The sequence below is a fragment of the Oxyura jamaicensis genome, chromosome Z (assembly GCF_011077185.1).
Source record: "Oxyura jamaicensis isolate SHBP4307 breed ruddy duck chromosome Z, BPBGC_Ojam_1.0, whole genome shotgun sequence".
Classification (NCBI taxonomy): domain Eukaryota; kingdom Metazoa; phylum Chordata; class Aves; order Anseriformes; family Anatidae; genus Oxyura; species Oxyura jamaicensis.
In genome coordinates, this window is record NC_048926.1 from 74703555 (window position 1) to 74716828 (window position 13274).

Below are 13274 nucleotides of genomic sequence, written 5' to 3' on the forward strand. Positions count from 1 at the left end.
TTAAAGAACATGTAGGAAAATAATACTAAAAAGAAATACCTTCCATGTCTGCATGCAACACGAGAACAAATTATTGAATGAGTTATGTTCTTCACTCCTCGCACAAGGGGCCTTTGATTGAACTAATTGTAATTCTTTACTTATAAGCCAGCTAGCTGGGGACAGGAATGTATGGAGGTAATAACTAATGGAATACTTGTCATACAAGCCAAGTATAAAACATGATTCTTGAAATACAACTGAGATTGTTAGTATGAAAAAAAGAAATGTATTTATGTTACAGAAAAAGGTACATATAAAGATGCAACCTGAAGAGGAAACTTGATGTTTTAAAAATTGTGAGAAAGGAGGCCATCTACTTTTATGTTCAGGGAGGCTTCTGCTATGTAAAAGCATTTTAAAACTTTTTATGAAAGTCCAGGGTTTTGAATTCACTGCATTACCTTTGCTCATTGTAACTCCAGGGGTAAAAAGGAAACATAGTCCCAGAGGGTAACCAGGATTAAGGTGCATTAGTGAGAAAAGAATATTTTCTTCAGCACCATGAAAAAAAAGGAAGAGCAAAGAGGAACAACCCAGTGGCCTGGGTGCATCTCACTACAGCTTATCCATGACTACATGTAGTGTAGCTTCAGAGCACAGCTAGCTGGTTAAAACCCATGTGTGCCCAGTTCCTGGTGAACAACTGGGAAAATGCCTTTCTTAGTAGCTTAATTGGCTTCTGTCCAGTCTCCGCTGGATGACATGAACTACCAAAAGCAGTGTACTATACTGCCTTTGTGAGAAGGTAAGGTATACCATGAACCTCAGACTGAGTTATTCTCACATCACTCCTCTCCTGAACTCCAGTCAGGCTGATCAGGGTCTAAAGACAACTTAGCTGAAGAAGAGAGTGATGTGCTCTGTTTATACAGAGGCTATTTCAAAGATCTCACTTCAACAGTCTGTGGTGATAGAAACAATTACAACCAGGAGCTGCAAACAATCTGAGAGGAATTTGCAGGGAAAATTTTCCAGTGTGGGTCAGGCAGGTAAGGAAACTGTCCCTTCAAAGTTGTATAGAAGAGAAGTTAGAGCAGGAAGGGATCTCACAGTTCATTAGGACAAGAGGGAATCGCCTCAAGTTCTGGCAGGGGAGGTTCAGGTTGGAAATTAGGAGAAATTTCTTCTCAAAAAGAGTAGTCAGGGATTGGAACGGGTTGCCCAGGGAGGTGGTAGAGTCACCATCCCTGGGGGTGTTTAAGGGAAGGCTGGATGTGGTGCTTAGGGACATGGTTTAGTGGGTGAGATAGGTGGCACAGGGATGGTTGGACCAGATTATCTTGCAGGTCTTTTCCAACCTAATGATTCTATGGTTTTATTCTATGTTTCCATGATTAAAGGCAATTCATATTTCTACTGCTGTCTACTCACCAATGAAACAACCAGTCTGTAGGTTTAGCTATAGAAAATAAATGGGCAAGTGGGTGAGCAACTAAAGTATACAAGGATCTTAATGAGTGGATTTAGCCTTCCTGTTATTCACTGTACAACATATTCTGTCACCGTACTTTCCTTTATGGCCAAGAACAGGAAGGTAAGACTTAATGAGTAGTTCTAGCTGGCTAGTACAAAACTGATAATAGGAGAGATAATTATAGTGATTTACTATCCCAAGCTTTAAAATGAATGAGGTAAAAAACTTACTGCAAGCTTACTTTGCTCAGTTCCCTGTCAGGTCACACACCTGTCTTTTCAGATAAACACAAATACCACAAATGACAGGCATGATTTTCTTGCTTACCATAGTTGTACTGCATTTTAAAACAAATGGGAATTTTATCTAGCCTGTCAATAGCATTAAACAGAGGGGAACATCAAGAAAGACTCAGAAAATCTCACTTAAACTCTTCATAAGTGTGTCCTGTAAAATCATATGTAAGTTCATTAGCTTCATAACTGCTGGTGCAAAAAACCCTGAAGATTTGATTTGGCAATGCAACACATGATGACATCAAAGGCTAAGAATAGTAGTAGCTGATTGCTGGATGGTTATGAACCTAGGAGAAAGACAAAGTAGTAAATAAAAGGACAAAGAAACAGAGAAGACATTTGGATGCTGTAAACAAAGATTTTGCTTTGCTTCTTTTCTATTTCCTGCTCTTTTCATTATTTATTATTGTGCCCTTTCCCCCATGAAATGCCCCTGACTTTGAACTTGGTCTTTGATATTCAAATGTTTCCAACAGATACATAATTTTTGACCTTCGGGACTGAAATACTAATGACCAGGAAGAGGTGATGGAACACACTCTCATCAAGTTTGCAAAAATCAAACTAGAGGTAGTAGTCAGTATGCTCAAGGGCAGAGATGAATCCACAGGGACCTCTACAGGTTGGAGGCATGGGCCAGCATGGACCTTGTGAAATTGAACAAGAAGAAATGGGAAGGACAAAAACCCCTCTGAATGATACATGTTGGGAAAAGCCTGGACAGGGAGCAGCTTTGTGGAAAAGGCCCTAGGCATTCTGGCAGGCAGTGAGCTAAGCATGGAGCAGCTGTGTGCCCTGGCAATAATGAGAACCAACAGCATAGTTGGCTGTGTGAACAGGATCACAGCCAGGAAGCCAGGAAGATTATTCCCTCTCCTGCACTTATTAGACAAGATCTGGAGTATTGAACCCCTTTTTGTACCCCTTGTACTCCTCAGTACAAGGAAGACATTGACAAGCTGGTGCAAGTTCAGGGGAGGGCATCAAGAGTGTGATAAGCTGGAACATTTGACCTGTGAGAAGAGGCTGTGTGATGAAGGCTGGTTCATCCTGGGACAGAGGAGGTTTTGGGATACCTAACAGCAGCTCCTGGAGAGGTATGGGGAGGTAATCAAGGAGACAGAGTCGCAGAATCATAGAATCATTTAGGTTGGGAGAGTGAAAGAGTAGTCGTAAATTGAAGTGTGACATCCCAGCTGGATTTAAAGAAAAAATATTCACTCTATGGATGATTGAGCACTGAGAATTTTCTCTCAGAAAGGTTGTGGGATCACTGTGCTTGAAGACATCCTTTGTTCCACACTGGTTTTTTAATTCTGTGCAAGTTTAGTTCCAAACCTGTATTTTTGGTACCTGAGTAGAAGCAGCCTAATATTCACTTCTACTGATCATTTGGACTTTTCCTGGGACTATATAGCTAACAGGTTTTTCACAGTGTCTAATGCATTGACTGAAATCCTGATGGCTCCCCTCTGAAGATTTAATGTGCCTTTACACATAGCAGGATGAGGGAACTGAAACCAGTAAAACAGGCCCTGAGCTCAGTTCATTGGGTCTCTCCCTTTCCTAATAAGATTACTAGTTTTTGTGTATGTCTTTTGTGTATTTCTCTTTCAAAGCCTCTTAACACACAAAGGCTCAGTCAAAATAGTAGGTTACTTCAGTGTTGATTTTACCATACCTACTCTTAAAACTATTGATTACACTAAGCACATTATACTAAAAGAGAGCTTCATCTGGTCACCTCTGAGTTCTGTGGGAAGAGATGTCTGTCCAGTAAGCTACCTCTGAATGCCTTTTCAAATGCCCATCCTATGTTTAGATTCCTCTGTTCAAACACTGAGGTAGGGACTTACCTGCTGTGGAGACAGGACATGGTCCCAAATATTGAGCTGGCTGATAGAACCCACAAAAGATTCAGCTGGGTTGAATCCTTCTCCTTTCTGATCTTGCTCTTGTCCTAGTACAAGTGCACCACCACCTAGAATCAGAGAGAATTGTAACAGTGTTAGGAAACACCACCTTACGGCTGCAATCCCCACAGGAAGATGAAACAACCAAATAAAACTTTTGTTGCCCTATGTTAATAAGACTTTACAGAATTGGTCTAAGAGACTGCTTCTAGCTCAGTATTCAATGTAAGGAGTATTACAGGGCAAGAGAAAATGCAATTTTGAGCAGGTGGGGCATATTTCACAGTGCTAGTTTGAACTTTCTGCTTTAAAGAAAGCTTAGGAATCAGGCAGAACAAATTTGATTCCAAACCCTCAGAAGCACACAGCTGATTAGAGTCAGCATTCTGACATCCACACAAATTAAATTTTTCTCTCCTTGACCAACAACACAGATTATGTGGCTGTGTATTACACAAGTCACAACAGTGTGTGGACCACGGGCAAAATGTAATTGAGCCTACACACTTTTTTGGGTTATGTCTCTAAGATAACTCCAATGTGATTGGCAAGTATAGGGGCAAGCACAATGCGCACAGACTAAAATGCCTTTTTTTTTTTTTTCTTTTTTGATAAGGGAGTTTTAAAAAACTCTAAGTTTTGAATTTGGTGTTATGAAAACGCTATTGAAAACAGTCTAACATCAGGCCTTTCACAGCTCTTTGATCCTGAAAGTATTCCTTTTCATGTCTTCTGATATTACTGGGAAGACTGCTGACCACAATGAAAACAATGAAATAGCAAAAACCACCTTGTTAGGAAGATGTACAAACATAACTTTAAAAAGATGTCTGAGAGTAACGGGAAAAGGTTAATCTGATCAACTTTGACATTTTTAAGAGAAATGTCAGTTAACCTTCTTGCATGAGAAACATATTCTCACAAAGCCATTCTGAAACCAGCTCAACACAGGCTCCTTTGTGGACTAAACTCTGAAAACCCCCAAACAAGCAATCTACTACTTAACCCTACAAATCTGCACTCAGCCTTCAGTAAGCCTGAGGGAACTGTCCATGTGAGCAAGAACAGCAAAAAAGATCCCTTCCTAAATGTTAAAAGCATCCTAGAAACACAAGAATAAACATTTATTTGCAGGTACAGAAAATTCTGCAATAAAAACAGAATAAAAGCAACAGATCTGGTGCAATATATATAAATCATACCAGGAATTTTTAAGCCAACTGAGAGCCCAGTGCCCCCATCAGACAGCTTTCCATCAATGTACACTCTCCATGCCCCGTCTGTGCATGTCCATGTGACCGCAATGTGATGCCAGTTACCATCATTCACTGCAGGACAGTCTGTGATCTTCTCTTTCCCATTTACATAAAGAACCCAGCTGTGCGGAAGGAAGTTGAAAGCAGACTCAATTGCATGAAGCAAACTGAAGAGGATGGCTAGTCCAACATGACTCAAAGAAATGTTATTTCTTAACAGGATAACTTTGTCTTCATCACACAAGAAATCTCTTTTGAAATAATTGTACTTTCTGAGAGAACTTGGAATTTACCAGTATCACATGCAAAATAAAATGAAATAAAATAATGTGTTCATGTTCCAAAATGTGAAGACTCAAGTCATGGCTGCACAGTGGATTCCTAAAGTTGTCTCTTGAGTCAATTTCTGCTTTTGGCATCACACTGCAAGTAGCCTGAGTGCTAAGCTTCAATTTTATCCAATCACTGTTTCAATGTGTCATTTAAATATTATATAAATGTAGTATAAATGTAGTCCAGACAAAAATATTCTGCTTCTTAAACTTCACTAATTTCTTTTACTTTACTCTTCTGCTGGGCAACAAAGCAAGGAGAAATCAAAACAATAGGGAAACTCCAGTTACATCCAGATTTCCTATGCCAAGACAGGCAAAGCTGATAAGCTGATATTCAGACTTCTGGCCCGTTTTTTTTTTTTTTTTTTTTTTTTTTAAAATCAATTCAAGACATTTGTAAGCCACAGAAAAGCAGATTTGTGATTTACCCATTGTAGTCAGTCAGAAGAAATGCATTATCACTTCCATTTTCCACTGCATAAGAAATGGGAGTCCCATAGTTGGTGGTGTCAGTGGATTTCATCCAGAATGTACAGGTGATGTCACCAAGTGATGGGAAAACACCATCAAGAATGACATACCCATAGATACCAGAGACTTCAAAATCAAGATTGAAACCAGAGGACTGTTCTGTAACAAAGACAAACAGCTTTCAGAGCTCCATTCCTGAAAACACAGAGAGTACTGAATTGATTCTAACCAAACGTAATAAAATGAACACATCTATAAAAATTACTCTCTTTAAATTGGTCAGAACTAGAAAGAATGTACAACAGCTTAGCATCAGCCAGCATACTGAGCTTTCCAAGGCTAAAAAGAACAAATTATTTGAAGAAACACAACTGAAAATGAAGCTGATAATCTAAGAAAGAACAAACATGAACCCTGCGCAGCACTGGATATGCTTTTCAGCCATCTGCCAATGAACTGACATATCCATCTGCCATCCAACAACCCGAAGGGGTGATTAGCTGGTGCCACTTCACCCACTGGAGTCAATAAAAAAAAAAAAAAAAGGAAAAAGATTTCTGTTGTTCTGAACCAAAACACTGATACAGAACAACAGTTCTGTGCTGCTCACAGTCAATGCAGAATGGCATGTGTTGTCAGAATACTACATGAAAATATACCAACTGGAGCTCTCCTGAAGCTGGGTGCTATTTAAATTCAAACATAGGATGTTGTCTAAAAGACCTGTATTGTCCTCTACTGTCTCTGTAAAACCAACACAGTTCCTCAACTTCTGTTTAAAGAGTCACCAACTAGTGTAACAGTACAATTTTAATTGTTTGACTCAAAGACAAATGGAGTTGAGCCTTGTGGTTGTGTAGTGTAACTCCAGCAATAACCAGGTGGAAATTGCACCAGGTGTTATCCATTTTGGTTCACTGTAGGGAACTTCTAAAGCTGAGACTACCAGACCTTAATCTCTAGCTCTGTGATGCAAAGTCCTACATAAAATACAAGAAACACAAAGAGCTAATTAACTAAAACACACATAGCAAACACAAATTATATTTAACAGACCAACTGGGTTGCAAAATGATAGACCTGGGCCTTAGAAAAGAGAAATTCATATAGATGTGACTTAGCACACATGGTGTTACTTGTCTGCAATTATATTTATTAGCACTGCAGTCACACAGGTTCCACTCAGCCTTTCAGAGTCCCACCACCCTATCTGCTTTCTGGGAAAGCTGTATGAAATCAGTTCAGTCAGTGCAAATATTACCCAGACACTTAGATAAGCCACCTTTTTCTGACACTTGGTCCTGTGTACCTGTTTCACACCTGCTGCCTGTAAAGCCAGGGGGACATTTACAAACGTACGAGTTCAAGGCATCCACACAGGTGGCTTGGTTTAAGCAGGGACTGGAGTCACAGTCATTGATGTTCACTTCACAGTTTGGTCCTGTGTACCCTGTCACACACAGACACCTGTGGAGGAGAAGAAAAGCACACTTCAAATGTGCCTGCTGTAATGATAAAAAAAAACTGGCCATGAGGCCAGGTCTGCCAATGGAAATGGCATATACTGAAAAATCAGCAGAAGAAATATTGCAGAATTAACAGAGTTTTGTTTTGGTTGTTCCTTTTAAGTATGTTATTATGCTATAAGCAGATTAGACTGTACCAATTTAGCTCTTAACAGGGACAATACAATATTTAAATACAGTGTCTGCATTTCTTCATATGAAATTGGGAGATGCAGTCATTGAATTCCTATGAGTGAAGCATGCCTTCTACAGTCTGTAGAATTATAGATAAGAGGCATTTGACTTTGCAGGCACAGAACTGCTTACACCGAGGGAAAACCAAGATATCTGAAAGGCACCAAAACTTCTGGGACTTTGGGGAGGGAAAGACTTGTTAAATCCAAACAGCAACAGCTGTCTCTACAATGATCCAGGATACAACGTTCTTATTGGTATTCATAACTTCTGATCTAAGTTCATATACCCTAAAGCATATAGAAGTATTTGGAAGATTCTATCAGTGTTAATGTGTTCATATTTTCACCTCTTTATTCCTAGCATGTATATCTCTCCCTGTCATTCAGGCTCCAGAAAAGTAGTATTACCAGATAACATAACCTGTCACTACCTATTGTAGTGGAAAGAAAGACAAGTGCTTGAGGTTTGGGAAAGTGGATTTTTTGGGGAATAACAATACTCACACCTGTTCTGGTTTGGGATGAAATACAGTTAATTTTCTTCCTAGTAGCTGGTATTGTGCTGTGTTTTAGATTTAGGATGAGAACCATGCTGACAGCACACTGAGATTTGTTGTAGAGCAGTGCAACTACAATGCAACTACAGAGCCAAGAGCTTTCCAGCTTCTTGTGCTGTCCCACCAGTGAGGAGGCTGGGGGTGCATAAAGAACCTGGATGGCACACATCCAGGACAGCTGGCCCCAGGGATGTCCCTCAGCATGTAGCATCATGTGGGACAATAAAACTGGGGGGAAAGAAGGAGGAAGCACAAGATGTTCACAGTTATGGTTTTTGTCTTCCCAAGAAACCTTCATGTGGGATGAAGCCCTGCTTTCCTGGAACTGGCTGAATATCTGCCTGCCAACAGGAAGCAGTGAATGGACTCCTTACATTGCTTTGTTTGCTCCTGAAGCTTTTGCTTTACCTGTCAAATTGTCTTTATATTAAACCATGAGCTTTTGCACTTCTTCCTTATTTTCTTCTCTATCCCACTGAGGGGAAGTGAGCAAGCAGTTCCAATGGGCTTAGCTGCTGCTCAGGGTTAAACCACAATGAACCTTTCACGCCATCATATTACAATCCCCACATGCTAATACATTGAACTGCCTATTTTCTTTGCCATCTTCGTTGGAATTAAGGGGTAGGGACACCAGGATTTATTTTTTTCCCTTTTAAAATCTTCTTTTAGTTGATCAAATTGCCAAATCCCTTACTGAAATCTAAGAAGTCCAAAACACCATGACAGATCTGACTTTCCACACTGATGATCATATGAATCATCTATTTTTCACCTGAAACTGTTGATACTATCTCTGCATGTAGCCCCATTCCTACAGGGTCTGCTGAGACACTCATCGATGTTTCTTTCACACAAGACACCAGTAAAACCTGGGAGGCACTTGCAGTAGAAACTGCCAACTCGATCTTCACAAATAGCTCTATTAAGACACGGGTTTGAAAGGCATTCATTGACCTCAGTTTCACAGTGAGCACCTGAGAAGAAAAGAACAAAGTAATAGCTCCACTTTGATTTAACCTGAAAAAGACCACTGGCCCTTCCCTGGTTTCTAAGGACTGCTGCCTGTTTTCAGGGAAACACCAAACACCACAGTAGTTAAGCAGGATTGGGTTTTACTCCATTAACTGAGGTAAAGCAGGCATAGAAGGGTTACAGGAAGCATCTTTGCATTTGTACACATTAACATTAATGCTGTGAATCTAAATGGATATTGCCCACTGTATGAGTGATTTGTGCTGAATAAGGAAATCATCACAGTGATTATTCTGATCAACTAATGAAAAGCTATTACAAAAGACATTAAGCTGGAACCACAGCTCTCATGAGAGAGCTCCATGTTGCAAGCACATAAGAATGAAGAAACTGCATGTGATTTTATAGTGGAGTTCTTTGGCAACATGACAATCAACAGATAAATCTGGTTGCTAGAGAAACCTATGAAAAGCAGTAGAACATGCTGATTGGAAGTAGTTTTAATATAGACCATTTAGTCCATTGTTACAATAAAATGAAAGTTTTTAAAAATGAAATTAAAATTAACAATTCATATACTTTTAACAATTCATGCAACCCATGTAAATTGCATTATTGTTTCCTCAACACCATATAGTAAGTTAATGGCAAAGTTTGGAATAGAAGACCAATCACCTGGCAGATCTACTGAAACCACAGAGTTGCACTACAAGAACGCTAAGAGATTACATGGACCTAGAGAAGGTAATACACCCAAATCAACAAACTGTATATATATTACATAAAGCAATAAGGTTGAAATACTTTGGCCAGGATAGGAAAATATTTATTGGGGTCAGAAAGAGTGAAATCTGGCTTTCACAAAAAATGGTGTACCTGTGAACCCTTTTGCACAAGTGCAGTGGTAACTGTTCTTGTCATCAACACAGCGGGCTCCATTCAAGCATGGACTGGAGCTACATTCATTTATGTCTTCCTCACACAGGAGACCTTCAAACAGCAAGAGTGAAAAGGCATAATCAACATGTAGTCAAGGTCTGTATGGTCTGGTGACTGAGTATGAAAGGCACTGCACTGTAGCTCTTGCATAATAAAAGGCTGCTGAGATTGGGTGATAAACTCCATGTTTGACTGCACTGCAAACATACGCAGAGATCATCTGCATTATATAGCTGCTGGGATGTGAAATATGGTAAGTCCATAGTTTTTCTTTATCGAGTTTTAAAAACAGTAAGTGTCAATAAATGTATAGACATAAACATAATGGAGTCAATTTCTGATGGAAAACACCAGGCCTTTTTAAAAAATCTGCTCACAAAATGATGTCCTCAACAGTTTACTTCAACATTTAGAAATATGGTATTGTTTTGGCAAAGTACTTAAGCATGTCAGTTACCCCATATATTTCAACATCTGCAACATACATGCATGTGACAAAGACTACTGAAAGAGGTAAGAGAAAAAAAACTATTCACTAACTCATAGGGTTGCAGTAAAGCAACTCTATAAATGCTCTGTCTGATCAGGTCATATTCTGTATCATAAGCATTTTTCCTGTATTTACTAGTTCCCTAATCTCAATTGCCTTTTTATTTTCCAGAAAAGTAATGTCACAGAAGCACACATGCACACATGCTCACAGAGACTGTCCTTTTATTTAAAAAACTATTCACATATAGTGGAACTTCCCTCTAGCCTGTAGATCAGACGGCTTTCCTGTTAAAATTCCATGAATTTCAGTGAAATAAGTAGCACAGCCCTTGTGTTTTGTTTTATCTACCTAGCACAAAAACAATGCCTTTCTGAAGAAGAAACAAATTACCAGAATAGCCTGGTTTGCAATGGCAAACAAAGGTCCCAACGCCATCTTTACACAATCCATTGTTGTGACAAGGAGAGGATTTACATTCATCCATTTCTGTTTCACATTTCAAGCCTAGAATGCAAAATAAAGGGCTGAGAACATGGAAACAAAACATGGAATTGTTCAGAAACACAAAAGTCATGACTACTTAATGTAGCAAAACATGTCTGATCAATTGAGTATGAAACCTAAAGAAAACTGGCATGTCTAGTAGTGTTTTAATGCAGACCTGAAACTAAATGCTGCTAAAAAGGTATGAAGCATATCAGACAACAGTCTGATCAGTTCCAGATGGTAGCACTTAATATTCTGTTGCAAATAACACAGACCAGTGACTTTTTGATAGTAAGTTGTCTGTTTGTTTTGGAGCAACTATGAAGCTGACAGGGAGGAGTAAAGGAATATCTAGTGGAATTAGCTGTTTATAGTGCAAATTTCAGTTTTTTGCTAATCATAAATATGACCAAGAAAAAGTCTTTGAAATCCACAAAATGTCCACTGCACTCTTGCTCAAGCCCATGGAACTTAACATAAACACCACTAAATAAAATCCCACTCAAAATCCCTTTTTGTCAAAAACTATATAATTCATCAAGAACATAAGGAGGTTTTTTTTTTTTTTTTTTTTTTTTTTAATGGTTATGTATGGTAAATCTGTGATGGATATTCCAATCAGTTAGGCTATATACTCTTGCACAGAAATGTTCTGCTCCTTTATGTTTGATCATGTTAAAGGCCTGGAGCCATGTTAGCTCCTGCACCTGCTTCTCAGATTTTTTACCTGTATATCCAGGAGGACATATGCAAATATATCCAGTTCCCAGCTGTTTGCATGTCCCATTGTTGTGGCACGGTTCCAGGAAACACTCATGAAACACCTGCCATGAGCAAGAATAACACAGTTACAGTAAATGTGGAAATTCCTGTGGAACAAAATATTCTCATTTTAGACTGCACTCTCTATAGTCACTTTGGAAGACTAGGAACAAAAACATGACTGGTATTAACTTCTAGAGCTTCCTCTTTTTCTCCTCTGCATGCCAATCATTCTTATTTCTAGAGAAGAACAGCAGCAATATGAATTGCTATTTTTAAATGACCTTTTAATTACCAACATATGATTGTTGCAGCTCTTCTCCTAGAGCTTTCTGAGCTGTGATTGACAGGTGATGTTTTATACTATGTTGTGTTTTATATTAGAACTCCCTGCTTTGCGTCTTTTTACACAGGCTAATCACTTCCTAACCCTAACCCTTCCTGGCTAATCACTTCCTTCTGGTCATTAGATGAACTGGTGGGGGACTTCACTGTATGGCATTATGCTTTCTCATGTAGCAAATCCAAATTCAGTGAAGTCCTTGAGTAAATAGTCAACTACAGTCACGGGAGATCAGTCTGTCACCTGTCCATGTGTTAAATTATGGTTCAGGTCAAACCCATAATCAACTTTGCTCCAGTAACACAGTATCTTTACTTTAGATTCATACAAAGAAACCTTGTCTCGGTTACAGACTGGGTGGAGGGAGATGGTTATCAGTGAGCATCTATGGCAAATACTGTTACTAGAGAAGGTTCTATCACATGAGGACTTGCCCATACTCCAGAGTGGGTACTCAGAGCAGAAGAGAACTCTCCTTGCCTCTTGTCAAGTGTATCTATATTGTAATAAGCAAAACAAAGATTTTACAGCTGGAACTTGGATGCCTGGTGGTATCTTCTGGAATCCACCAAATGGAAGCCATCAAATGACTGATCATGGTCAACCTGCTTTTTATGGATTGGCCAAGCCTCCTCCATAGAATTTATATGTCTTTTATAAGTGTGACAAATATTTTATACATCAGGTGAAGACTTCAGGTCCTCAATTTAAGATTGTCAATAGCTAATTTTTAGCCACTTTTTTTTTAGCCACTTTTACTCAACTGAACATCTACGTTCGTGAAGAGAGTTTGAGGGTTCTCCTCATGACTATCACTGTCATCTGTTTAGGAAGTACAGTCAGCATTACAATTACATTTTAAAAAACCTTAGTCATTTACTGCTGGCATAAGGCACTCATTTTCTTTCATTAGAGGTAATATTAGTAAACATATCTTGTCCTTGCCTGACTGCTAACTTTGTACTGCTTGCTGATATTTTCTGGAGAAGCTGGTATCATCATCACACTTTCCTCAGCAGCTGAGAAAGTAGAGCCAAAACCTAAAGAGAAAGAATAGGAAAATGTTGTCAATACTGTATGGTGAGGTCCCTATTCTATGAGGGCATCACAATTACATTTTAACAACTCATCTGAAGAGATGCTGAAAAAAAGTGGATTTATGGGAATAAAAAACAGAATTTACAGTAACCACATAGTATTTTAAATATATATGTGTTTGTACCCTATTTTATGTGTATTTATACATGCATACACAGACACATACATACTTTTTTGTGTACATATATACTC

General features: G+C 38.9%; 1 protein-coding gene across 3 annotated transcripts in view; it reads right to left on the reverse strand.

Annotated features, from left to right (window-relative positions):
• The window catches only part of SVEP1 (sushi, von Willebrand factor type A, EGF and pentraxin domain containing 1), a 124960-nt gene that overhangs the window by 41899 nt on the left and 69787 nt on the right, over positions 1-13274 (reverse strand). For all 3 annotated transcript variants that reach the window (XM_035310327.1, XM_035310326.1, XM_035310329.1), the window contains exons 20-28: positions 12930-13024; positions 11607-11703; positions 10784-10897; positions 9838-9951; positions 8762-8963; positions 7037-7194; positions 5685-5886; positions 4868-5043; positions 3609-3733 (exon numbers count right to left, since the gene is read on the reverse strand). In XM_035310327.1, the coding sequence (XP_035166218.1) occupies positions 3609-3733; positions 4868-5043; positions 5685-5886; positions 7037-7194; positions 8762-8963; positions 9838-9951; positions 10784-10897; positions 11607-11703; positions 12930-13024 (1283 nt within the window). The remainder of the gene's footprint in view (positions 1-3608; positions 3734-4867; positions 5044-5684; positions 5887-7036; positions 7195-8761; positions 8964-9837; positions 9952-10783; positions 10898-11606; positions 11704-12929; positions 13025-13274) is intronic.